Source organism: Drosophila subobscura, chromosome A, assembly GCF_008121235.1.
Source record: "Drosophila subobscura isolate 14011-0131.10 chromosome A, UCBerk_Dsub_1.0, whole genome shotgun sequence".
NCBI lineage: Eukaryota > Metazoa > Arthropoda > Insecta > Diptera > Drosophilidae > Drosophila > Drosophila subobscura.
The window spans coordinates 10,064,122-10,090,678 of NC_048530.1; the positions used below are offsets into that span (position 1 = coordinate 10,064,122).

The window sequence follows — 26,557 nt, forward strand, 5'->3', positions numbered from 1 at the left end:
TGTAAATTGGGCAACCTTATGTAGAATTGATTTAATATTCAATCTAGTAATGTTAAATAGAACATTAAGATGTACGGTATATTTTCGGTACCTTTTTAAAATGAGAAGGTATAATTCGGTATATATTTTAGGGCTGTGCGGTATATACTATCGATAAATGCGTGGTCACACTTATTGTCGTGCACAGATAAACAGATATGGTACCCAAACAGATTTTGGCCTGGAACCTGGAAAAATAGACAGAGTCTAGTTGGATTGTCGTGGTCGTGTACAGCTAAACAGAATAACCGACTCCATTGAATGAAAACTGCATAATGTTTATTTTTTTCGAGTGCAATTTTACTGAAAAGTGATCTCGAAACACACGGCCAGAAACAGATAAATAAAAGAAGGAGGTGGGAGTGTGTGAAAGAGGTGTGTGCGTGTCTGTCTGCCTGTGTGTACGTGTTTTTGCGCGCAAGTGTGAGGAGGAGAAACAGAGTGACGTTTACAAAGTTTGGCCCTTCTTTTCGGTATCTCGTCTAAATGTTGTGTGTGAAACAAGAGCAAAAAACCACCTTGGGAGAGGCATCTGTAGTTTGGAGTTAATTCGTCTGCCGATTCCAATGGCACTTGCTGGCAGCATTTCCGATTGCTAGATTTGTTGCTGCTGCTGCTTGCGGGCTGGTAACGGAGCGACAGTGACAGCGATAACAACAAAAGAATACCAGGCAACCACCCTTCTCCATCCCGCTCGAGAATTCATTCACATTAGTGGAAATTATCAAAAGGGGAAGCGAGAAGGAAAGGTAAGTTGAGCGAACTGTTCTATTCCAGATTCAAATATGCATATCTTAGTGGACGTGTGTGCGTGTAGTCTGCCCCAGTGCATCGCATCTCCACTATTATCTTCGAAAAAAACTTTCTTTCCGTCTTTTATGACTTTTTTTCTCTCTTGTCTGTCGTCTCGTGTGTGTGTTTTTTATATACGTACACATACATACTTTTTTTTTTACAAAACCATATTTTTACAATACCGAATGGTTTTGTTGGCCATTTCTCCAACACACACGTACATAGTACAAGTTGTTGTATTTTCTTCATAAATATGTACATAAATACATATGAATGTATTATATGTAAATATTTTCGTGCATTAATGTAATTAATTACGCGTTTTCGCTTGCGTTTATCATCATCAGTCATTCCGCCATTTGCAGCTTCCCCAACAACAACAAATTGTAGCCCTGCCCTTGCTCTACCCTTCCCCGTCAACACCCTATCCTGTTCGTTGACTGTCTCTATTACTCCCATGCGCTTCCAGCACATCAGCTGCTCTCTGCTGCTGTTGTAACCTTGTCTTTCCTTCTAATCACCCATCCATCATCTACCACCACCCACAACACCGCTTGGCGTGGCATCTCGCTCTAAAGTTCTCTCCCGATTTACCTTGCTTTGCGCATGCGCGTTGCCACCTTGCCAACACCTTGCTAGCATTGCCGCACCGTCGCACCACAGCGAAACGAAACGCAGTGCTGCCACCTTGCCCTATCTAACTATCTTTGTGTTCATATGTACGAGTATGTGTGCGTGCCTGCGCTTTATTCAAATGTTTATTGTTTTGTTCTTCTTTTCTGTCCTCTATTTAAATCACAATCATTAAAATAATTTTGTGGAACACATGGAGCGCGCAGAACGTCATCATCATGTTAATGATCATCATAAATCTGCTTGAAAGTGCTGGCGGCTCGAGTTGGGCGTCGCAGTCCCCTGTCTTCACTGCGTGCGTGTGTGCGTGGGTGGGTGCTGCGATCTGTCATTTGTCATTATCTTCTGGAAGGAAGGTTGGAGCGGGACAAACAGCCTTCAAACATTTTATTCTCTTGTCCCTTGTCTTTTTCTGGGATTCAAACGTTTCGGGGTTTTCGAATATTATATCTAGTATCTGTTCAAGTGTTTCTGTCATATTTGTCCGACTTTTATTCATTTGCATTGTTTTATCATCATATATTTCGAAGTTTTGTTTCACTATTTTCGATTTTTTTACGATCTTAATTGTTGTTATTTTGCCCGTGCCGTGCCGTGCCTTGCCGTGCCACATGTTTTCTTTTGAAGCGCTTTTTGACCTTCGTCACAAAGCCGCCAAAACAAAAAAATGTGGCTAAAATAATTTGCACTTGAGAGATTTTTGCCAACCACATTTTGTGTTTGTTTTTTACCTGAAAAGTAAATTTAACAAAATTGAAATGAGCGTAAAAAGGCAAATTTTAAGTGTTTTCATTCCTGCTGTCTCATGCGGTTGCGCAGCCTGTCTCTCTCTATCTGTCGGCCTCTCTGCAAAGCCAAAAATCTACAGTTATGTAAAGTGAAAATGAGCAGCAGCCGGAAGAAACGGTAGAGAGAAAAACAACAAAGGGCGCACGGTCCCGCTCTGCCCCTCCTCCGCGCTCTCCGCCAGCATCAATTATTGCGAGATTTACCTGCCGCAAATATTGGAAGATCCAACAAAAACAACACAACAATTTCAACTCCACAATTCCACTTCAACATCCAATATCTGTGCCAATCTCCCCGTCACAGCCGTTCATATTTGCGTGTGTGTATGTGTGTGCGTGCTGGTATTTTCTGTATTTCGAGATTCGAATTTCGAAGCCAAATGAATTAACAGTTTCAGCGTTGCTGCTTTCTTTTTGGCTCAGGCTTTCGATTGTTGTTGCCGCAAACGATACCCTGTTGTGGGTAGGTGAAATATGGGTATGCCGTAGTTGGGAGATTTCAGCGACAGGAAATAAGGGAACAGAAAGGTCTCTTTAACAGCTGGACAATAGAAAGTGAATATATTTTTCAGTTCTCGGAAATTGATCATGTTTCATTTGTAGTATGAAAAACAGATATGTTCTGGTTCGTGTATTTGCCTGCAGCTACTGTTCTTACAACAAATATTTTGCAATGGCTGGAATGATCAGAGCTGCAGCTATGTAAGTTTCAGTTTCTGTTTTCCATTGTCTGTGGGGAAATACATATAAAACGCCTCAAATATAGCGTTGAGCGATCGTACATATTTTTGTGTGGAAAGCAAAAAGCATTTGTCGACTGCACTGCTCTATCGTATTATAGTATGCTCCCAAAATCAAACAACAGCAAAACAGAAATAACAATGAGAGCAATCGCAGACAGCAAAAGTCTTTTTTTATACCCGGTACTTGAAGAGTAAATAGGGTATATTGTGTTTGTGGGGAAAGTGGATGTACATATGTATCGCACAGAAGGAAATGTTTCCGACCCCATAAAGTATATATATTCTTGATCAGCATCAATAGCCAAGTCGATAGAGCCATGCTCTCTCACTTTGCTTCGTGTAGTGTGCGGCTCTAGGCGAGGGGGGGGTGAGAGCTAAAAGAGCGTGTTGGTGGGAGAAGTGATGTAGATGTAGATGACAGATGTACACACTGAAACCAGTGTATTTTAAAAATTAGCCCTGCCCCTTTCCGCCCCCGCAAAAGAGCGAAAGCCTCCAAATTTTTAAGATAAAAGAAATCTAAAACGCCATTCTGTCGGGAATGACCATATCTATCAGATCACCAAATTGAGGTCAGATTGGATCAATATTAAAGCGAGAATGAATAAAGTAAAATGTAAAATTTGAATATAAAACCACTAATACTACTGAGTACCGGGTATAAGTTGTGACGCATAAAAAGCTTCTCACACGTCCCTCGTTATCTCTAGTCACCACTCATTTCTACGTCCACTGCATTAGTTGCTCTCTGCCGCTTGTGCCACTGTCCTACTCCTGCACTTGTTCTCTTGGTCGATCCAATCTTGCACTCGCTCGCTCACTCTCATGATCGAACCACTCTTGCCTCTCTGAGATAAAGATTTCATTGTTTGATTCATTCATTGCCCCTATTACGCCTCAAGTCCACTACATTCCGATTGAGGAAATCAACGATACTCTTATCGCATCTTCCCTACCCAGTCGAAACCGCCGCCACCTGCCCCTGGGTCTTTCTTGGTGCTTCTGGTAGTTTATTCGGTGGCCCCTATCCGTGCGGGGTCTCTCTCCACTTGAGTTTCTTTTTTTTTTTTTGCTTTTAAGAATTTATTATTCAAAGATATTCTGTTATGCATTATGATATGGAATATTACATTATAAGTTTTATTAAAAAAATTATACGACAATTATTCACTGTCAAGTTATAACGAATTATCCACAATATGATTGGGTTTGAGCACTAAGCAAACAACAGGTAGAGTCTGCAAATCGAGTAAAAACTGGCTGCCTAATCAGTATAGTGGATTGGCTCCCAGTGAGAGAGCTTGGCGTTGGCTCTCTTGAGCATTGAACGCAAAGCGACTCTCACAAAAACACAGTTTTGTTTCCTTTTCAAGTCTGCTTCGCAATTTTATGTGTGCGGTGACACATACATATGTATGTACATACATGATGGCAATGCGTGTATCTAAGTATTCTCGACTTCATTTGCGTTTTCATTTTTAGCGCTTGAGACGTTTGGCATTTTTGTGTTGCTTCTGAGCTCACATACCATTCCAATATCAAAATAAATATATTTTGTGCGACCTTTATATGCTTCACATAATTTAGGATGAAAGGGATAAACGGTTATAAACATCTAAATATGTGTACAAATAATGAAAAACGGCAATTAACTTGGCGTTGCAAATATTTTCCATTAGGGTATTCAGCGTACACTGTGTGAATAAACATAGAGTTATAAGTGGAGACATGGCAGCTGTGCCGAAAAAGAATTTATTTGTTTTTCCTTTTCAAGTTGTTTTCGTAGTCTTGTGTGTGTCTCTCTATGTTTATTCACACAGTGCACTATGGTCCAGACGACCACTTTTCTTGGCCAAAAGGCAATTTTTAAAAGTTAAAACCAAGACGTGGTTTTTGGCGCCCTGCATTAGAAAAAGAGTGACCATCAAAGTTGCGTACCAGAAATTTGCATAGATGGCGCCACCTTCGCAAAATCAGCTGTGAAACCCAGCGGTCATTATTGCACAGCATGTGTAGTGAAAAAGTACCAATTTTATTGCTGTTTTAAATGTCTCATAAATTGAAAAATACGATTAACTGATCCAATTTTTTGGATGCATTTTATTCAGTAGGGTTTTTACTACGTGTTTTGTAATGTGAACGTTATCTAGTAGTTGGCGATGTCTTCGTAATTTTATGTCAAAGTGAGGCCTTCAATATGTGTCAGTTCGTAGTAAAGACTAATTTTTAAGAAGGTTTTTTTAATAGAGTGTCACCTAGTCCCACCTTGAAACCTATAGTGTGTCGTAGACCAATAAATGATTGTTAAAATGTATATAGTCACAAATGCCACATTTGACCACAACTCTTACAATTTGCATTTATAAATCATAACCTCAAATGAGAATTTTCAATGTTTTTTGCCTTTTGGAACACAATGAAGAAGAAAATTGTGAAGTAGGGTACCATTTTGCATTGCATTTAAGCCACAGTACTAATCACTAGCTATTTTGGAGGGCTAGAGTGTAGCCAGTGTAATATTGTTTTTGAAAGGAATCTGCTGAAGAGCATGCTCTGTGGCAGAAAAAATACGATTATCTTAGATTTTTAAGTTGTTTTAATTCGTGCTACGACTTTTTTTTATAGAATCTTGATCTGCTAAACATATTCCCATCCTTTTTTTGCTTCTAACTTTTTGAGAAAAAAAATTAAGAACCGATTTTCCCTTAAAAAAAGGAGCTGCCACGCCCATTTTTTCAAAAAACCTTCCTCTCCCTATTCTTAACTTATATCAAAAGACTAAATCAAAAAATCTTGTTCCGTTCGCGAGTTATTCAATTTGGCCAAGAAAAGTGGTCATCTGGACCATAGTGCAGTGTACGCTGAATACTATTCATTATTTGTATGTATGTATTCTTAAGGGAAACTTCTCTTTTACTTATGGGAACGGGTGGAAAGAGTGAAACATTTCCATCAGAAATTACTTCACTTTCGGTGTACATTTTCTTTTAAAGCAAAGGTTCACTGTAATTGAACGTCTCCATTGGCGTCTGACGTCAAAGCCTTTGCCAAGGGCTTGGCCCCAATGCAATGCAAACAATTAAAATTGGGTTAATGAGAGTGTTTGGGACCCAGGGCTTGGCTGTGTGTGTGTGCGTGTGGGCGTGGCATTTATACATTTTTGATGAGTGAAGCTATAATTACATTGGGGACAAACGGCGCACAAAGGATGGAAATGACAGGACAGGCAAAGGACCCACAGGGACACAGTGATATCACTTTGGGGAATTTCAATACTTGAGATTTCCTGTTGCCGCATGACTCCACACCTCAAAATGCGCTTAATGAGTGCCCTGAAATGTGTGTTAACTTTGTTTTTGTGCCTAAAATTAGCAATAAAAAAAAAATGAACTTCCACACTAATTCTGCCACTGCCCCCATGGTGGAGAGTGGCGGGTGGGTCATCTAATGTATTATTCATTCGGCATTAAACAAAAAAATCATTGGCTAAAAATTGTGTGATTTGTTTAAAAGAGAGTGGGCGAGAGAGCCGGAGACAGGGGCTGCGGTTCAGGGAGAGAACCAAATGTCATCGTAAAATGTCACTATCAGGTTTCTGACTAATAGGGGGAAGAAACAGCGGCACAACAGCGATGGATGGAGAGAGGTGCATGTGCGAGACAGATGAATTTAAAGCATGCCGAAGAGATTGATACCCCATAAATTTCGATTCAGTTTTCAGATAACACAAACAGAATATAACAGATAGGGAACTTAAGAGAGCCATCGATTGAGAGCAGTCGAAAAGTACAAACGTTTTTGGAGAGAGAGAGCGGACATCATAATATATTATGCATCATAATACATATAAGTATTTAACGGATAGGACCAGATAGGAAATACGGCACACAAAACAAACAACAAATGAGAGTGCACAGAAATCTCTTTTGGGTGTGGGCGTAAAGCGGCGCGACTCTAACGGATGTCTCCGACACACTCTCCGTTTCTAGATGAATAAAACAATTATTTTGCACACCTATAAATACAGTTGTGGTCACAAAAGTGTATGAATGGAACGTCTCAACTGTGCTCACAAGTACAGGGGAAGATCTCTAGGGAGATTTTACCAGTGAATGTAGAAATGCAACACCTCTATGAAAGATGGAGTCCAAACATCATTCGTAAATGTCAAAGAATCAAGTAATTTTCAAGTAAAACCAATTACACTACTCGACAAAATCAAACTTTTTTTCCTCAAGAAACCAATCCGACTCTCTATAGCGTGTTGGCGTAAGAAGGGTTGCAGGTGTAGATGACATACATACATATGCAAGCAATGATGAGTACATGTTCACAATAATTGACTTTCGTAGCCCATAACTTCTAAACGAATGAAGGAAAGCACACCAAGACACAAACAGGCAAAGAAAACAAAAACAAATGAAAAGCTTCAACAGAGCGAAAAATGACAAGCCTGAAACTGAAGAAACAATATCTAGAAATTGAAAATATTATTGTTTAATATTAATGTTTTATTATTGTCTCTCTGCTTCTGCAGTGTGCGGCCTCTGCCTCTCGCCGGGACTCTGCAGTGTATAGCTCTCGGGCGAAATTTTGAAATACACTTTCAACAGTGTAAGCATTCAGCCTGGATGGATCTGGATGCCATATTGGGTGGCTCTGGCTTTTATAGTCTCTGAGATCCAGGCGCTCAACAGACGGACAGACAGAAATGGCTATATCGACTCGGCTATTGATGCTGATCACGAAATATAGCTTTTTATATTGTATATGTATACATATACATATATTATTATATATATTATACATATATTATTATATATATGTACATATAAATATATTATATATATGTATATATATATATATTATATATACATATGTACATATATATATATATATATATAAAAAGCCAGTGCCACCGTCAAAGCCATGGCCAGGGAGCCGAGCCGAAGCACACATTAAATGTGGCTGGCGTGCGCGGCAAGTGGATGAAGAAGGAGAACTTTTCATGAATGAATTAGACTGGAAATAGTGCAGAAATATCTGCACGAGTGTGCACTTCCATGGTCTGAATATACATGGAGTGGTTTGCTCAAGTGTTTTCGTGTGCTTAAGGCTGCAGCAAATACACAAAAGAGAAGACAAGTGGCGCAGGCTGCAGGGAGCAGACAGCAGACGTTGCACCCAATAATAAACGGGGGCAAGCTCATGGGTGCGTGAACAAATTGTTAACCAAATGCAAACTCCATGGTATTACCTATGTGATAGATCTTTTCATTATTCAATGGGTCTGTTTTTTTTTAAATTCAAAAGAGCAGATTAACAACAACCATCACCATTTACTGTTGTACAGTACCCAGTCCTCCTTCCTCACACACACTCTTGCATTTCTTTAGTTGCTGGCAAATCATTGATTTCGTTTGATTTGTTGCTGTCGCAAAATTATTGCAATGACATGTTCCCCCGCTCTCACTCTCTCTCGCTCTCTGCACTCGAATGACTCGCCATGTGACGAAACAAAAGAGCCTACAAATATAACGGATTTTTGGCATTGGATGCTCTCTTTGAACAGATTGCAGCCTAGCCTGTGACGTCAATGGCGGGCTTCCAGAAATGGGGGTAATTCGTAAAACATTCACACTGCGCTGCCGATATTTAACTCACATTTATTACCGACATACAATTTCGAATGGTATTGAATATCGCAGGAAATACATTTTTATTCATTTTCATTTGGAGACATCTTGGAAAACTGATCGATGAGCAAAGCCGTTCCACGTCTTTCCATTCCACTATTCCTTTAGAAAGAAACGGAACACTCGCGCGACCAAAAGCTTACCAGAAACATGTTGATACATAAATTACCCATAGACCGTCAATCATCTCCAGAACGCAATGTGCACCAGAAATGATTCCTACCATTGCCTAAAAGTATGCTTTGAAAACGTTTCCAGTGTACCGGCGTTTGTCTATCCATCGGTCTATGTGTTGTTTGAGTGTTTGATAAGGTGGCAAATATTATCAATCGATGTACACCCTTGAAATGCTAGACCTCTTCGAAGGCAATACTCTGGGGATTACTTTCAAAAGAGTGACCGCTTCATATTTCCATTGCAGATTCAAATGGGTGTGTTGAATAGTTATTTTTATGGGGTATCCAACAGAGAGTTTCGATTGTCATTCCAGGAATAATTGCTGCCACGGACTTAAGTACCTGTCAGAGATAATTTCTGATATGATATGTCGATTCATAGCAACACAGTGAAAGCTCTAAGCTACTTGACACCCACCCACCCCGCAGGGCAAATATGTACAGACGAGACAGAGCTTTCAATATTTAATATATATTGTGTGTGCTTTCGGTAATCCGTTTGGCATAGCTGGTCGTCGAAGTTTTCATTTTAATGGGCACCCCTCTGCCACTTGAACATCGGACCGATTGCCCCGAGTGCCCCGTAGTTTCCGATATCAATAATGACCAGCATGCAACCGGATAAGAAGCTACGAATACATCCATTGTAGAGGGCTTTGGCTTCCCTGCTTACCCGGCTTTTTACTATTGGTTTTCTATTCCATCAAGCTTTATGTGTCGATTAAAAATCTAACATATGTATGTACATACAGTTGTCTTCAATGAAATAGTAGTGCCGCGACTCACAATTTTCAAACCTATTTTTCAAATATTTCCAGTCATAGTATGTATATAGATGTGTTTTGTTTAGTCTTTTATTTGCTTTTTGTCTTCCAACATAATTGATTATACTACTCGACAAAATCCTCGGACGAGGTGGGTTTGGCCACTGCTAATTAAATTCTTCATTGTGGCTATAATAATGATCCAATCGGATCCCAATTTAGCGATCTGATAGATATTTTAGTTTTCTTTTATCTTCAAAAGTGTAGATTTGGGATGTTTTTGAAATACACTTGTAACAGTGTGAGCATACAGAAGTCTGGATGCAAAATTTGGTGGGTCTAGCTTTTATTGTCTCTGAGATCCAGGCGCTCAACAAGACGGACGGACAGACAGACATGGCTCAATCGACTCGGCTATTGATGCTGATCAAGCGGCAAAATCGTGTCGAGTAGTGTTATTTAAGTGTTTTTTTCCTTTCTGGCGGATCTTTCTGCAGATCTACTGTAGAGAGAGTGCGCTTTATAGCTTTGAAGACAGGTATCGATGCCATTTAAAATCGATTATCAAATAACGTATCTACATACATATACATATATGTACATGTGTATCCCTCCATCCACATAATTCATATTTTGAGTAAGCTTAGCTATCGATTAGTGTCGTGATCTTTTTGGAATGAAAGCACAGCTATCGCCCTATCGATATCTTATAAATTATTGAAATCGACTGGCTTTTAATAATAAATCTAATATATAGCTAACAAAAAAAATGGGCTTTATCTAATAACTACAATTTTTGCATACATTTACGTTAATATATCGTATAAATTTGATGATGGATTAATGTCTTTCGAACGTAGACAATTATCGACAAATGCTTATGGGTAGTAACTGTTCTCTTATGATCTGCAACACATATCTAATGTCGCATAGCTACGATCGTTTGATCGATATATCGCTCACTGTCCATTGGTGGTCATCACATTGATCAGTCCCGGCAGCACCTCCGCTTGTATGGGTCCATATTCGACACGTTCGCCATCGACGACCAGGATGCCATCGCTACCGCACGGCTCGATGCGGAACGCCCTGACAGGCACCACGCGAATGAAGGGATCATCGTCGCCGTGCGGCAGATGGGTGCCCGTGTTCATGCTCAGCAGAAAGTTAAGCATCTGGTGGCGGCCCACGCCACTGCGGATGATCACTAAATAGATAATGCCATCGTTCAGCCGCGACTCGGGCGCAAAGTAGCAGTCGGATGACAGGTGCGTCGTGTAGGCGGCATGCACCATCACGAAATTCCCGTCCTCGCAGAACCATCCATCGGCGGCAGGCAATGGCAGCTGCAGTCCCGGTATAGTGCCCGAGGGCACTAGCTCCGCAAACTCTGCATTGGCCGCCTCAATCCGCTGGTGCACGCTCATCCGGCTACGACTCGAGCGGATGCTCTGGCCCCCCACCGAATAGAAGGCGGTGCGGCGGGACATTGCAGAGTGCCAGCTGTCTGCGTGCTGGCGAAATATAGAACGATCCAAGGACAGGGCATCGGCAAACTGGTCCGGGTCCGTTTCGGATTCCTCGCTGAGGTCCTCGGGCAGATCCCTGAATTCGCTGACATCATTGACATTGCCGACATCGCCGTTGACGTTAAGGGGCAACGAGATGGGCCTGCTCGGTGGAGCCGGCTCCTCCACTGACAGCTGCACTGGGGCTCCCTTTTCCATTTCCTTTTCTTGGTGGGAAGCAACTGAAGCAGCTGCAGCTGCAGCTGCGATAGGTGTCTCCTGCTCCTCTTTGGGGTATGGCAGATAGTAGACTTTGCCTTTGTAGGTCCGCAGCGAGATGAGCCGCTTGATGGCCCACAGTGTGAATCGTTGGGCTCCAATCGAACGTAGTCGTTCGCTTTCGATGTCAATGTCGGCAATGAGGCCCCAACCCACGGACAAGAAGGAGTACATCACGTAGTGTTTATCTTTGGAGGATAACTCGACACGAACCACATCCATGGCAGTGCTCCGCCCGGCAATGCACGTGAGCGTGGCATGAAGAATGGGCTTCGGCTCGTACGGTTCATTGCAGTGATGTGCCACGCTCTTGGCTAGACCATTGCCGCTGCCACAGGGTATGATGCCTAGCGGCAGATTGCGGCAGGCGCGACGCCAATCCATGCGCTCCATCAAGCCGTTGAGGACCTCATAAAAGAGCCCATCGCCGGAGGCCACCACAATGCCAGAGTAACGCTCCAGCAGATCCTTGCGAGTGCGCACAAACTCCTGAGCGTAATGGGGATGCGTTGTGATCTGAAGATCATACTGAACCTCAGCTTCAGTTAGCAGTGGCGCCACCTGCTTCTGAAAGAGCTCTCTGCCCTTGCCCGAGCCCGATTTCGGATTGAGCAGGATCAACAGGTGTTTTCCCGAGCCCGAGCCCAAAATGGAGCCAGAGATGTCAATAGTGGTGGTGTTACGTTGTTTGTGATCCCGTATGGTGCGATGCCAGAGCTCTGCCGTCTGCAGATTCTCCGCGTAATCGTTGCTCGAGCGAAAGCGCAGAATGCGTAGCGTCTGGACACGGCGCAGGGGCTTCTCTTTCTTCAGATACGCATAGATATAGAGGTAGGCGCTGTTATCACTATCCGGCTGTTGTTCCTGCTCCTGTGTAGCATCCCCGCTTGGATTCTTGCACGAAGTGAGGCCGCCGCGTGGTCGCTTCTTCAGGCGTGGACCATACCGGGAGCCAATGATGTCATCGATGCGTATGAGCTGCTCGTTGATGTGATCATCCTGATCGGTCTCACGTCGCAGGTACACGCCCTCCGGACAGAGCTTCACCTGGATCTTAATGCTGTGCTTTCGACGGCTGCTCTCCACAAAGAAGATCTCGCTCAAAGCTTGACTCGTCTCTGAGGAGGCGGATGTGGGTGTGGAGGGCAGAGACGACATGATCTTGCCAGCGGGGTGGGTGGGATGTAGCGCAGTCTGCTCCTGGACGGGAGTGCTGGCGATGGCGGCCGCGGCCACGGCTTCCGTTGTGGCTGTCATGAGCACGCTCTCTCAATCTCTCGCTCGCTTTTGTGCTTTCTACTCTTTGAAGTGTATGTCTATGTCTCCTCTCTCTCTGAAGTTTGTCTATGTTTGTGTCTTCCTCACTCTATGTCTCGCCTGCTTTGGAGTAGTTTGTCGTATTTCTGCACCTTGTGCAGCTTTTCTTTGTATGCACCGTGGTGGCTCTCGCTCGCTCTCTCTATTTATTTTTGAGTGGAGTCGCTTTTTTTACCTTGTCTTTGGCACCAATACAAAAAAACAACAATAAAATCAACCACAAGCACAAACCGTAATAGTCGATGGCGCAAAATGAAGATCAGTATACATACATATGTATGTATGTATGTATGTTGGTAGGAAAGATAGCTGGTGCGGGTGGTGGGGGGAGGTGAGAAAGGGTTTGAAACCCGTTTATTTTTTGGCCTGGCCTTTGCCTGGGTTTGTTTTGTTGTATTAATATGATTGTTTGCCTTATTATTTTAATGTGTTTTCCATTAAATGAAATAATTATTTTTCTACATGCGAGTTCTCATGACCGTCGGAGCTTACGCTCTTTTGTGTTTTTATTTTGTTTTTTTCGTGTCGTTTCGTACCGTTGTTCCGTTCCGTACCGATCGCTTCCTGTGCGCTTTTCGTACTGAGTCGGGCCCGTGGGCGAGGGTCAACACTAACCTTATTTTTATGGAGATTTTACGATTTGCACATCGGTTGCTGTTGATGTTGTTGCTTTTGCTTTTGCTGTTACAGTTGCTTTCACACACACATGCACACACGCTGGCACAATCTTGGGCGCTTTATTTGTTGCTTTTGTTGTTGTTTTAGTGTCGTGTCGAAATCTAATCAACACGTATCGTATCGATGGAGATATTAGTATGTCTTTATCTTCTCTTCCCCCAGTTATCTGTTGTTGTTGATGGCTTTTTCTATTATATTTTTTATATTTTTTACTCAAAAACAGCTGTCGGGCGGGCGTTCCAAACCTAAAACAACAACAACAAAAACCCAAAAACTGGGCTGTCTCTTTTTCTGACTATGTCTAGCCTGTGTATGACACTACTGCCATATGAGTAACACTGCAACAGAGATATTGTCAACTATCACTCTGTTATTCTTTGCTTCCCCCCTCTTCCTCATTACTTTCATAGGCCTGTATGACACCTCGCACTTAGTCAAAGTCAAAGGCCAAAATATAAGCTTAAATTGAGTAACACTTAAAAAAAGAAAACAAACAGATTTACGAAAGACAAAATGATTATAGGAATCCAAAAATAAATGTGCATTTTACGACACTTTTCTATAAAAAATCTCGAAAAATTATAATCAAGTTCAAAAGAAGTTCAGTGTCATACAAGCTTTAAGCAATGCCTACGCTGCAGGCAGGCAGACTGTGTGTCTATGTATGGCTGTCCTTGTTGCACATTTAAGCTGCAATTTGCCTTTGACTTTGAATGCGCGAAAGAGGGAGAGCAAAATGTGTGAATATAGGAGGCTTTGAACAGTAAAGATGGGCATTGGCTCTGCCGTATGTGTGAGCTTTTCCACTCTCTATCTCTCAACCGCTCCCGCTGTCTCTGCCGCTGCCTCTGCCTCTATGTCTATTTGTGCTTTGTGGCTCTCTTAATGCAATTTTCGTTGCCTTTCATTCATTATTTGTACTGTCACTCTCTCTCGTTCTCTTTCATTTATAGTAGGGGTTAATATATCATATTGCAAGATCAAAGCAAGAGGTGGTGGAGGGGGCTCTGGCTCTGCGCCGACACATGTTGCGTATAATTCATGTTGAACCATACACAACCTGGTCTTATCTAACGTTTATCCATGGGTTTCAACGTGACTCAGTCACACACACACACACACACACACACAGATTCAACAGAAACAAACAAAAATTCGCATGATTTTATTTTTTGTGGTGTAAGGGATTTTGCGAGACCCAAAACAAATAATTCGGCACAAGTTCTCTGGAAATATTTTTGCAGGTGTACACAATACAGTATTTTTTTTAATAGTATTTAGAATATTTCTGTTGTTTTTTGTTGTTGCTTTAATTGCGCGATCTGTTGATATCAGAGCTGAAAAAATAACAGAGATTGCTTTAAATTGCTTGGAAATTACTGGTGGGGACAGTTTTTTCATATTGTTTTCGGTTTTTTATGCTACTGGCGGAAGGGGGTGGGGGGGGGGGGGAATAGAGGCACCACAGCTGCAAAAGAAGATAGATAATAAACATAGTCATTCGTTAGCTTCAATTGGCCAAAAAAAAAGAAGAGAAATTAGCTTTAAACTGAAATCTAAGGATGGAAGGAAATCCGTTTAAGAGCAGATGTGTGGTGCACTTACAGCTGCCACGGAAACCCAATCCTAACGCATAATAAAGTGTACAGTGGAAAAAGTCTGATTACTCCAGACTCATATCTGGATTGCAGGTTGATTCATCCACAACCATCGAGAGGGAGGGAAGGCCTGACGTACCATCCACCACCGCCACCTGAATGAATCACTCAGAGGGACCCTTCAATTAATGTCCAGAGCCTCCCATAGATAAACCATAGACAGACACAGTCCCCACCTCATAGGTCTTAAGCGGTGCTTCAGCGGGGAGTTGGGTGTAATGGAGAACATGTGGCTTTTGATGGATCACGAGGAAGAGGGGGCCCGTGGCACTCAAGTGGTTACCCACCGATTGCATGCACTTTACAGAAACACGTACACAGACAGACCGATAAAAACCAGTCCCAGGCTCTTAGCCACTCTATTGTTTATCGGTTCCTGACCTACATTGTATGTTTCTTTGTAAGTACATAAGTATGTATGATGTATATGATGATGAATTCACTTTGCTTTTCAATTCCCAAACCCAACAGCAGAGATATATGAATACCGACTGAGAGTGGCAGGCACCAGAGAGACAGGCTCTTCTCTCTCTCTGTCAGAAAGGGATAGCAGATAAAACACCAGGAGCATACCCCTTAATGGCGAGCAGATTTATTTGTTTTATTGTAGAAAAAGGCTTTTACACAATTCTGTACTTATGGTAGTTGCCACTTTGGTTCTTACATTAAAGTGACTGCTGCACCAGTACCTACCCATTTAACATACATATGTACATATGTATGTAAGTATGTATGAGGCTTTGCCACAATAATACTGCAGTGTGAAGAATGGGACTTAATTTTGCAATGATCCTCCAAAAGAATGTAATCGATTGGCACGTTTTGCGGCAGTGCCCCTTAGTCTGGTTAAGCGGGCAGCTGCGTTTTCGAGTGCATTCAAGAATCAAAGCAGTGCATTTAAGAATTGTATCAGTATATATGTATGTATGTACATACATATGTACAATAAGTTAATGAAAGCAGTTGAAAGATCAGTCCATTCGATCTTTCAACCCCATAAAAGAACATTCCAAAATCCAAACCAGAAACCAAAGTAAAATCCAAGCAATGGAAATATAATCAATCTATAAAACAAGTTCTTCTAATGAGGAATGTCGGATTAATCGAAACACACACAACAAAAAAAAAACAACAAAACGAACTAAAGTGTATACAACAAAAAACTTTCGGTTATCATTGGCGCGATAATAACGTCGCTCTTTACCTGTCTTTATCTCTCTCTCTCTCTTTTAGCTACTTACTGCCTCGCAGTCAATCAGAACAGAAAAAAATGGAAATAAAAAGATTTGAAAAAGAAAGAACACAAAACAAAATGAAAAAATATAAAATTAAAAGAAAATGAAAGAAGTAAAGATAAAGAAAGTTTAAAAAAAGAAAAAGAAGGTAAAGACGAATGTTTTGTACCAATCTAATAAAAGCAATACATTTTCTGGTTCTCTCTTTTTCTCCCGCTTTTTCCGATTTTGATAACTGTTCTGGGCGGAAGGTGTTATTTCTCGGCGAGAGCATAACGTTTCGAAACGGCAAATTTCCTGTGCTTTTTTGCACAGCGTTGTTGTCTCATTTAAAGCCAAGTACTTTAGAAGGATGTTAGAAGAGAAGTGGCGGGAAAGACATCTTTTTAGAAATGAGAGACAAAAAGTACGAAAATAGATGGATCGATGTCTAGTGCCTCATATGCTTTTGAAATACTGTAAACGAATTTCTTCTTAAAATGCGAAAAAACGAATAAGGTTCAGACATACTGACTGATTACCGGGTGTAAAAGTTGTGACGCGTACGAAACGGTCTCAAAAACGTTCCTACTCGTTTATTTTAAAGTTTATTACTTCTTGTAACTTATATGTTTTTTTACTTTCTTCTGACAATTTCAGTAAGAGACGTGGGAGTATCGCAAGCAGAAGAATTCGAGCATCATGTATCGTTGCTGTTAGATCAAAGGATCAGGAATCCCTACTGAAAGATCACACACACATTTAGAGACACAACTCTTTGTCTCTCTCTTTCTCTCTGTGCCTGTCTGTGTGCCAGCTTTGACTACTCTACGATCAGGTCGCTATCGCCGTTGCCGTTGCCGTCAGCGTCGCTATGACCCTGACAGCCACGACAATTGCCGCAACACAGGAGAGCCAAACGAAGATGGACGTGAAGGTCACTGGCAGCAGCAGTAACACTCAACCTCCCACAGCCGATGAGAATTTGCCCACCTCTGAAATGGATTTGTTGGCCAAACTGGAGGCAGCAAACAAGCTCATCGAGAGCGATGCCAAGTCACTCAATTCACTGCACTCCACGCACAGTCGCAAGAATTCCGACACGAGTCAGATTAGTCTCACATCGAGTAAGTATTTTGCAGTACCAAATGCCTACCCTAATTCACATTCACATACGATCGATCGTGTCCTTTCACTTGTGGGAAACATTTTTGGAACAAATTAGTCACAAAGTTCTGCTCTAAGAAGCCCTCACCAAATCATTCGACAATCGTAGTCGGGTTTCATTTAGCTATCAAATTATCGAAAAAGTGGAAAGTTGGTAGCGCCCACAAATATCTGCTCTCTCGCGGGCGTGTGGAGGAAGAGAGTGATTTCCATTATATCTGGAACCGACTCGGAGAACCATTTACAAATGGCATTCCAATTAATGCATAAATTATCTCTAATGAGACGTATGATAAACCCCTGAAGCTTCGACCTCCCCCCACTCCCTTCATAATTCGAGAACTAATTAAATGTGTGGTTTTTCCAACAGGCGGCAATTCCGTGGCCGAGGAGGACATCTGGACAACATGGGCCACCATTCTGAACGACTGGGAAGGGGCGCTGAAGCGCAAGAATCCGTGTGTGCGCGAGCTGGTGCGTCGCGGCATACCGCACCATTTTCGGGCGATTGTGTGGCAACAGTTGAGCACAGCGGCGGAGGCGGACAAGAAGCAGTATGCGGAGTACATCAAGGCGACGAGCGCCTGCGAGAAGGTGATACGCCGCGACATTGCGCGCACCTACCCGGAGGTGGACTTCTTCAAGGAGAAGGACGGGCCCGGCCAGGAGGCACTGTTCAATGTGATCAAGGCGTATTCGCTGCACGATCGCGAGGTGGGCTATTGCCAGGGCTCCGGTTTCATTGTGGGCCTGCTGCTGATGCAAATGCCCGAGGAGGAGGCGTTCGCGGTGCTCGTGCAAATAATGCAACAGCATCGCATGCGGCACATGTTCAAGCCATCGATGTCCGAGCTTGGTCTGTGCATGTACCAGCTGGAGAATCTCGTGCAGGAGCAGATACCCGACATGCACATACACTTCCAGCAGCAGGGCTTCCAGACAACGATGTACGCATCTAGTTGGTTCCTCACCCTCTACACGACCACGCTGAATGTGAACCTCAGCTGCCGCATCATGGACGTCTTCCTCAGCGAGGGCATGGAGTTTATCTTTAAGGTGGCACTGGCCCTGCTCCTCACCGGCAAGGAGACGCTCCTCTGCCTGGACATGGAGGCCATGCTGAAGTTCTTCCAGAAGGAGCTGCCCGGCCGTGTGGAGGCCGATCCGGAGGGTTTCTTCAATCTCGCCTATGCCCAGAAGCTGAATACAAAGCGCATGAAAAAAATGGAGAAAGAGTATCAAGACTTGAAGAAAAAGGAGCAGGAGGAAATGGTCGAACTACGTCGGCTGCGTCGCGAGAATTGTCTGCTCAAGCAGCGAAATGATTTACTTGAGGCGGAGAGTGCAGAGCTGGCCGATCGCCTGGTGCGAGGTCAGGTCTCACGTGCCGAAGAGGAGGAAACAAGGTAAGTGGGAAGAGAGTTAATATCTTTAGATAACTCTTTCTAATCATTTTTCCTCTAGCTATGCCATTCAAACGGAACTGATGCAGCTGAGACGGTCCTATCTGGAAGTCTCCCATCAGCTGGAGAATGCCAATGAGGAGGTTCGTGGTCTCAGTCTACGGCTGCAGGAGAATGTAAGTACAGTCCCGCCCGACCTACTGCCATCTGTTCCACCACCTGATTCCCTGCCGCTCACTTGTTTCCTGTAACTAAAACGGACTATGTTTCTAATCATTTCTGTATTCTTTTCTATTTTATTTGGTTTACTTTATGGTTGTGGTGCTTCACACACAAAATGTTCGCTTTAAACAAAAAACAAAAAATGTACACACCCAAAATTTAAAAAAAACAGAATGTATCCATCGAAAGCGTAAGTATCTCAAAAAAGAGAAAAAGACATAAAAATGTGCTTGTAGTTTATGCCTGACTTTCCTAAAGCTTAACTGCCTTCCTCTCCTACAATCCCAAGTGAATTCCTCTCCTTATGTATATGTAGAGTATACATTGCCTTGCATTGTAGACACATACATATGTACATATGTATGCATATGTATAAATCCTTTTTGTATTTTTGTGCATGCATTTTTGGTTGTTTGTATTAGATAAAGTCTTTGTCTGTTATATCTTAGAATTAAACCGTTAAAGAGATTACACTACTAGACACGATTTTGCCGCTTCGATCCAGACCAACTTTTTATGAAAGAAACGAATTTTTTAAGTCTGGTATTTTTTTGTGACGGTTTTTTTTCATATGTAGCGCTTTTTTTTCACATAACTTAAGCATCTTACGTCCGGTTGTAATGAACTTAGCCATTCTATAAAGCAAAGGGCAGATTTTCGCCCTTTCTGGGGGCGGAAGGGGCTAATTTTTGAAATACACTGATTTCAGTGTGAGCATAAAGCAGACTGGAGGCAAAATTTGGTGGCTCTAGCTCCTTTAGTCTCTGAGATAGCCGACAAACAAAACGGACAGACGGACGGACAGAAAGACATGGCTATATAGACTCGGCTTTTGATGCTGATTAAGAATATATACATATACTTTATGGGGTAGGAAACGTTTCCTTCTGTTCGTTACATACATCCACTTTAGTGCACGAATACAATATAATTGTATTGTATTGTATTGTATTATAATTGTAATTTACTCTTCGAGTACCGGGTATAAAAACCCACTTATAATCCGTGTGCTTGACTTAGTATTAAGTAACCGAATTATGTGTATCTCTAGCCTCTAGTATCTCTAGTGTATCTCTAGCCAGAGTATAATTTGTATCTGTGTCTTATCAGTCATAGTACGAGTATAATTTGTATCATAGCTAAACACTGCCACCGCATGCCCTACAATCCGACCATTTATTCAGAGATGAAAGAACTTTAATGATAAATGATTTTAACCAACAAAATGTAGAACAACTCGCGCCAGTCGTCCATCGATGAGCTGTGCATGAAGGAGGAGGCACTGAAGCAGCGCGACGAGATGGTTTCGTGTTTGCTGGAAGAGCTAGTGAAGGTGCGTCAGGGTCTGGCCGAGAGCGAGGATCAGATCAGGAATCTTAAGTCAAAGGTCGAGGAGCTGGAGGAGGACAAGAAGACACTGCGCGAGACAACGCCGGACAATTCGGTGGCGCATCTGCAGGACGAACTGATTGCCAGCAAGTTGCGCGAGGCGGAGGCCTCACTCTCCCTCAAGGATCTCAAGCAGCGGGTGCAGGAGCTCAGCTCTCAGTGGCAGCGCCAGCTGGCCGAGAATCAGCGCAGCGAGAGTGAGAGGAACACCCAAGCGCTGGACTCGACGCCCAAGAAGCTGTTGACCAATTTCTTTGAGGGCTCCAAGTCCAGCGAGCTAACCCAAAAGCTCGAGGAGGAGCTGATGACCACGCGTATACGAGAGATGGAGACGCTCACCGAGCTGAAGGAACTGCGCCTCAAGGTCATGGAGTTGGAGACCCAAGTGCAGGTCTCCACCAACCAGCTGCGACGCCAGGACGAGGAGCAAAAGAAGCTCAAAGAAGAGCTCGAGATGGCCGTTACCCGGGAGAAGGATATGGCCAATAAAGCGCGCGAACAGCAGCACAGGTAAGAGCCAGATGTGATAAAAAATAAGTGTACCAACGTTATGATACTTATAATCTTCCCTACAGATACTCGGATCTGGAATCTCGTATGAAGGATGAACTGATGAATGTGAAGATCAAATTCACGGAACAGAGCCAAACGGTGGCCGAACTGAAACAGGAAATATCCCGACTGGAGACCAAGGTAAGCACTGCAACTCTTACTCGACACTTACACTAAGTACTCGACAAAATCGCAATTTTTTCGAACCAAACCGACTTTTTCTGATAGACTCATGTTGAAATTAAGCCATAGATTTTGATGAGCAATACCTTAATCGACGCCGAATGCACCTATAGGAGAACAGAGGATTTAATTTTTTTAGAGAATTTTTAAAGTCAAAATTTCGTAAAAAATACCTCACAAAAATCAACATTTTTGCATTTGAAAGCTAATATTTTTTAAACGGTAAGCTAAACCAACAGAACGTTTGTGTACACTTTATAGATGCATTCATCAGCTTGGCTAAGTTCATTACAACCAGATTTAATAGAAAATTAGAAAAAAAAACTTCCATAGAAAAAAAATATATTGTCATCAAACTATTTATAAGAAAGTGTAGGTCTGGATCGAAGCGGCAAAATCGTGTCGATTAGTTGTATTTTCTCTTTTCCTAACTCTCTTTTGTTTCATTTCAATCAGAACTCGGAAATGCTGGCTGAAGGCGAACTGCGTGCCAATTTGGATGAGTCGGATAAGGTGCGCGACCTGCAGGACAGGCTGGCCGACATAAAGGCGGAGGTGAGAGAGAGAGTCTGCAAGTGGAGTTGCCCAAACGATAGCAGCTAACCTCTAACCTTTAACCAATTCACCACAAAATGCCCATTCACACTCATTATACCCGGTACTCTAATAGTAAATGGGGTATATTGTATTTGTGGTCTGAGCAATGTGAGTAACGCACAGAAGGAAACGTTACCGACCCCATAAAGTATATAAATTCTTGATCAGCATTATTAGGCGAGTAGATATAGCCATGTCAGTCTGTCCGTCCCTCCGTCCGTCTTGATGAGCTCCTGTCATCCTCCTTTTGTCATATCACACAGTTACAAGCTAAAAGGGCGTGTTGGTGTGAGAAGTGATGTAATTTATTATGTAAATGACAGATGTAGAAAAATTGTAAAATATAAAATTCCAAAAAATCATGAGGTTACAATACGTAACTATGTACATATACATAAGTTTTTATGTATGTATGCGCATATAAATATATACCGACTGAGTACCGGGTATAAAAGTTGTGACGCGTTCCAGCGCCTCATCCGGTCCCCCTCGTTTTTGTTTGAGTTTTCCTCTTTTCCGTTTTTGTTTTGAGTTTTTTTGTTTGCTCTTTCGTTGGCTCTTTTCTGGGCACCTGTTAACAAACTTCGCATTAAAGCTGTGCACACAGGCACATGTGTGTTTTGCGCAGAAAGCATACAAAAAGAAGATCTAGGAGCATACCAGCAAGGAGCATAACACGCTCCTTGCAGCTTCATTTAAAAATCAAAAACTTTGTCTGTAATCTCTAGAGAGTGTTGAAGGATGTTTCATCGATGAACAGAAAGCACCTAATAATCGATCAAGGATCAGGGAGCTCTGTAAAACTCGATCAAGCTACTCTTCGAGACTACTCACTCACAGCCGCTATTATTTACACCCATAAATGTTGTGTGACCTCCCACTAGCTGGCTTCAAAGTGCTTCAATCATGTATAAAAGGGAGTTAACATTATTTTCCTTCTATTTTTTCCTTCAAATTTGTCTTACTATTGTTTCCGAATATTTGTATACCCATTTGATCAACGTGTGTAAGCCCCGATGATAACACTACTCGGCCAAATCGATTTTGTTTTCCTCAAGAACCAAGGATATAATTTTTTTTCGACTTTTTCTGAGTTTTTATAGTCAAAATGTCGTAAAAAAATACCTCACAAATATCAAAATTTTTGCATTTCAAAGCTTAATATTTCCCAGCTTAGTTTAAAAATTCTTAAAAAAAAAGTTCTGACATAGAAAAAAAAAATTATCAGACCGTTTCTAAGACCATTTCATAAAAAGTTGGTTTGGTTCCTTGAGCAAAAATCGTGTCGGGTAGTGTAATTTGCTGTTTTTGTAGTAGCCCATTGAATTTTTGTTTCATTCTATTCTGCTCAAAGCTAAACAATAAAAAATATTGTCCATTGTCGTCGGTTTACTTATAGTTTCCCACGCCAATAACCAGCCCCGATACTGAGCCGTGGAAATGGATAAGCTAAAATAAACTTTAAGCACGAATAAAAAAACAATTTAATGAAAACGACATGAAACGAAGAATCCTAAAAACGAAACGAAATGAAAAAGAAAAAAAAAACCATAAACTGAAACCGAAAAACGTTAAAACAAGCCATAAGTAAACTAATCCCAAACGCAATTACAATGCAACATGCTCCCCTCTTGCAAACAACCCTGCAAAAACAAAATTAAAAAAAAACTTCAGAAAAATACGACAGGTCTTTATGAAAAAAATCTGATGATGAAATGTTTTTGAAATAATAATTTAGACATGGCCGTATGCGTTCTATTTGTAGAATATCGTTTAGTTTCCATTTGTGCCACAGTTGCATGTTGCATGTTGCATGTTCTACTTCCATTATTTTCTACCCATCATTCCCATCATTCCTTACTCAGTCTCTATCTATTTTCCCGTTGCTATTCAAGTAAATAGCTATAAATGAAACTTTTTGCCACGCTCTTGCTGACGTGTCTGTCAGCGTGTGCATGAATCTTTTCTTTCAACGTATGCCTGAACCTTTTCTTTTAGCGCAGGCATGAAACGTTTCTGCAAGCCTAGATGAAAACCTTTTCTTTCGCGTAAATTAATTGCGAATAAAAGTAGCTTCTACGTATTTCTTCAATAGATTTGACTTACAGTTGTTTCACAATAGAAGCCATTTTTGTTTTTTTTTACCCGTCTTTCGTTTGATGTTTACGTATATTTACATATTTATGCGTAGTGACGTATTCGATATTTTGTCATGTTACATAATAGTTTGTTATGAAACAAATGATGTTGTTTATTACCTTTACATACATTAAACAGCAGCTAAGCTTTGAATTACACACTTGAACCGATGAACAACATATTCATTTACTCGCACCTTGAAGCCCATATTTTTGGGAGTGTCTTGGTGAAAAAACCACTTATCATACTAATGCTATTATTCTGCACGCCTGCATGCGCATAAAATTGTTCAATGGTGATTGATTACTTAAATAGGTATTTTGCATCTCGATGTTTGCTTAACTAAGTTCTAAATCCATCAGAGATAGTATTTGCATGCAAAATATATGGAAAATATTAAAGAATTGCTACACTTGTGAATACCCTTTGCAGTTTTTATTTCAAATAATTTGACAAAAAAGCAATAAGCAATACATCTTTCTATGTAGGCCTTAAATGTATTTTAATTTCTGCAAAGGTTAGTCAAAATCTCGTGGTTTTTTTCATAAAAATGATTGCTTAACTTGTATAATTATAAAAATAGGTTTACTTTCTTTGTTTTTCTACAAAATATTTTAAATTTAAACATCTTTAAACTGATAAGTTCTCTTCGATCCCCTAACAGTTGACGGCGCTGAAGAGTCGCGGCAAATTTCCGGGTACAAAGCTGCGCAGTGCATCCATTCAGTCGATTGAATCGACTGAGATGGACTTTAGCGAACTCAACATGATGCGGCGCGGTAGCACAGAGCTGTCGACATAACCAACAAAAAGAAGCAACAAATCAGCAAATCACCACAACAACATTCACTACAGCAGCCACAAATATCAGGAGCAGTACAGTATACACAGAAGCTCTCACAGGAATTATTACCTACTTCTATATTCAGAGAGAGAGAGAGAGAGCGCGAAGCACAAGCCTATCTACAATATATAAAACAATAGATACATATATATACATTATACATTATATACATATATATATATATACACATATATAATAAGAATTTCCGAGTTCAAAAGTAGGTTTTTTAAAAAAATATTTTATTTAACCGAACTTATATGATAGAACATGGTATATGATAATGAATTCCCCAACTCAATGTTAGAAAGTCTCAAACGGAACTGTCTTCTTGTTCTCGAGTAATTGATCTCGAGACCTCAGTTGGGAAGCTTAAAGCTTATCTCCTTAAGCTTTCGGCTTTTGCACCCATACTTCTGTATGCTCACACTGTTACGAGTGTATTTCAAAAATGAGCCCCGCCCCCGCAAAAGGTCGGAAACCTCCCAAATCTACAATTTTGAAGATAAATGAAAACGCCATTCCGTAGGGAAGGACCATATCCATCAGATCACCAAATTGGGATCCGATTGGACCATTATTATAGCCAGAATGAAGAAATTAATTTTCAGTGGCTAAACCCACCCCGTCCCGCAGCTTATATTTGTTTTTTTCACATTCTCTCATTCACACTCTGCTTCTGCAGAAAGCGGCCTCTGCCTCTGCCTCTTCCGTGGCTAAACCCACCCTGTCCCTCAGCTTTTGTTGCTTTTTTCACATTCTCTCATTCACACTCTGCTTCGTGTAGTGTGCGGTTCATTTAGTTCATTTGTTTGGATGCGTGGCGAGATTTTCTATTCTCTGTTCTAAGTCTTTCCTGTTTTCTTGATCTAATGTGCCAAGTCAGTATTTATAGGCGGTACCTACGATATTTATTAGGCCTCTCTTGTTGCGTTTAGCAATTTTTAATTCATTTATTTTCCTACTTAATTTATTTACTAGGTTTTTTACTTGGATTACGTTTTGAAATTTGTTAGCCATTACTAGAAGGTTTTGATAGGTTTCTGTTACATTAACTGTTAAGTAATGGTATTCATAGTTAATCGGGAGGTCGATTGATCCCGTTTTTAATATAAGGTATCCGTTTCTGGACTCAATCGGATTTATTTCAATATTTTGTCCTTCTGTTGTAAGGACCATTAATGATCGTTGATCGTTACCTTCCGATTCGATGGGCTGCAAAGACTCCCATTGAATTTTGTGAAGTAGATTTGTCGCAGAAGTTCTTCGTATGGTGTATGGTTCTGGAATTCGTACATTAGAGCATTCTTCAGCTCCAGCCAGGTGTTGGCTGAAAGTCGTTGTGCTTCTTCGGTCAGCTGCACCTCAATGGCTCCAAACAGTATTCGTGACTGTCTGGCGTCGTGCGTCGGGTACAGTTCTTGTATGTACTCAACGCGTTTGATGAAGGAGCTCAGCTTTCCAGCTGATCCGTCATGGGCTGGTACTTGTCGAATTGACAGTAGTGCTTGGTTTAGGTGATTTTCACTAAGGGTTGCAGGTGGTAATGCCATTTTGATTTGTAATTAATTTTAGTTCACTTCACGTGTGTTTCACTCAATGGATTATTTAGTTGTTGACTTATTTAAATCGTTGCTGTTGGTGATTTATATAATCGTTGCGATTTTGGTTACAAAATTATTGTTTTGTTTAACGTTTGTATTTGGCCTAGTGCTACGTTGCACATATGTTCTTTGGCGGATTCACTTGGTCTAACTAGCTTCGCTAATCTCCAGC

At 41.4% G+C, this 26,557-nt stretch overlaps 2 protein-coding genes across 5 annotated transcripts; one reads left to right on the plus strand and one right to left on the minus strand.

The window, feature by feature from the left end:
- Positions 1-197: 197 nt before the first annotated feature.
- Positions 198-24,743, plus strand: LOC117903303 (ecotropic viral integration site 5 ortholog). 4 transcript variants are annotated; one of them, XM_034815239.1, is made up of 9 exons: positions 198-788; positions 16,949-17,415; positions 17,826-18,861; positions 18,920-19,034; positions 19,253-19,270; positions 20,312-20,979; positions 21,045-21,162; positions 21,661-21,759; positions 24,605-24,743. In XM_034815239.1, the coding sequence occupies exons 2-9, from the start codon at positions 17,163-17,165 to the stop codon at positions 24,740-24,742; spliced, it is 2,445 nt and encodes an 814-aa protein (XP_034671130.1). In that variant the 5' UTR covers positions 198-788; positions 16,949-17,162; the 3' UTR covers position 24,743. The 4 variants fall into 4 exon arrangements, with proteins under 4 accessions (XP_034671130.1, XP_034671146.1, XP_034671138.1 ...); XM_034815255.1 differs by lacking the exon at positions 24,605-24,743 and adding an exon at positions 23,201-23,338; XM_034815247.1 differs by lacking the exon at positions 19,253-19,270.
- On the minus strand, positions 10,023-13,342 carry LOC117903329 (sphingosine kinase 2). Its single transcript, XM_034815276.1, has one exon. It carries the CDS (start codon positions 12,676-12,678, stop codon positions 10,594-10,596), a length of 2,085 nt encoding a protein of 694 aa, XP_034671167.1. The 5' UTR covers positions 12,679-13,342; the 3' UTR covers positions 10,023-10,593.
- Positions 24,744-26,557: the final 1,814 nt, after the last annotated feature.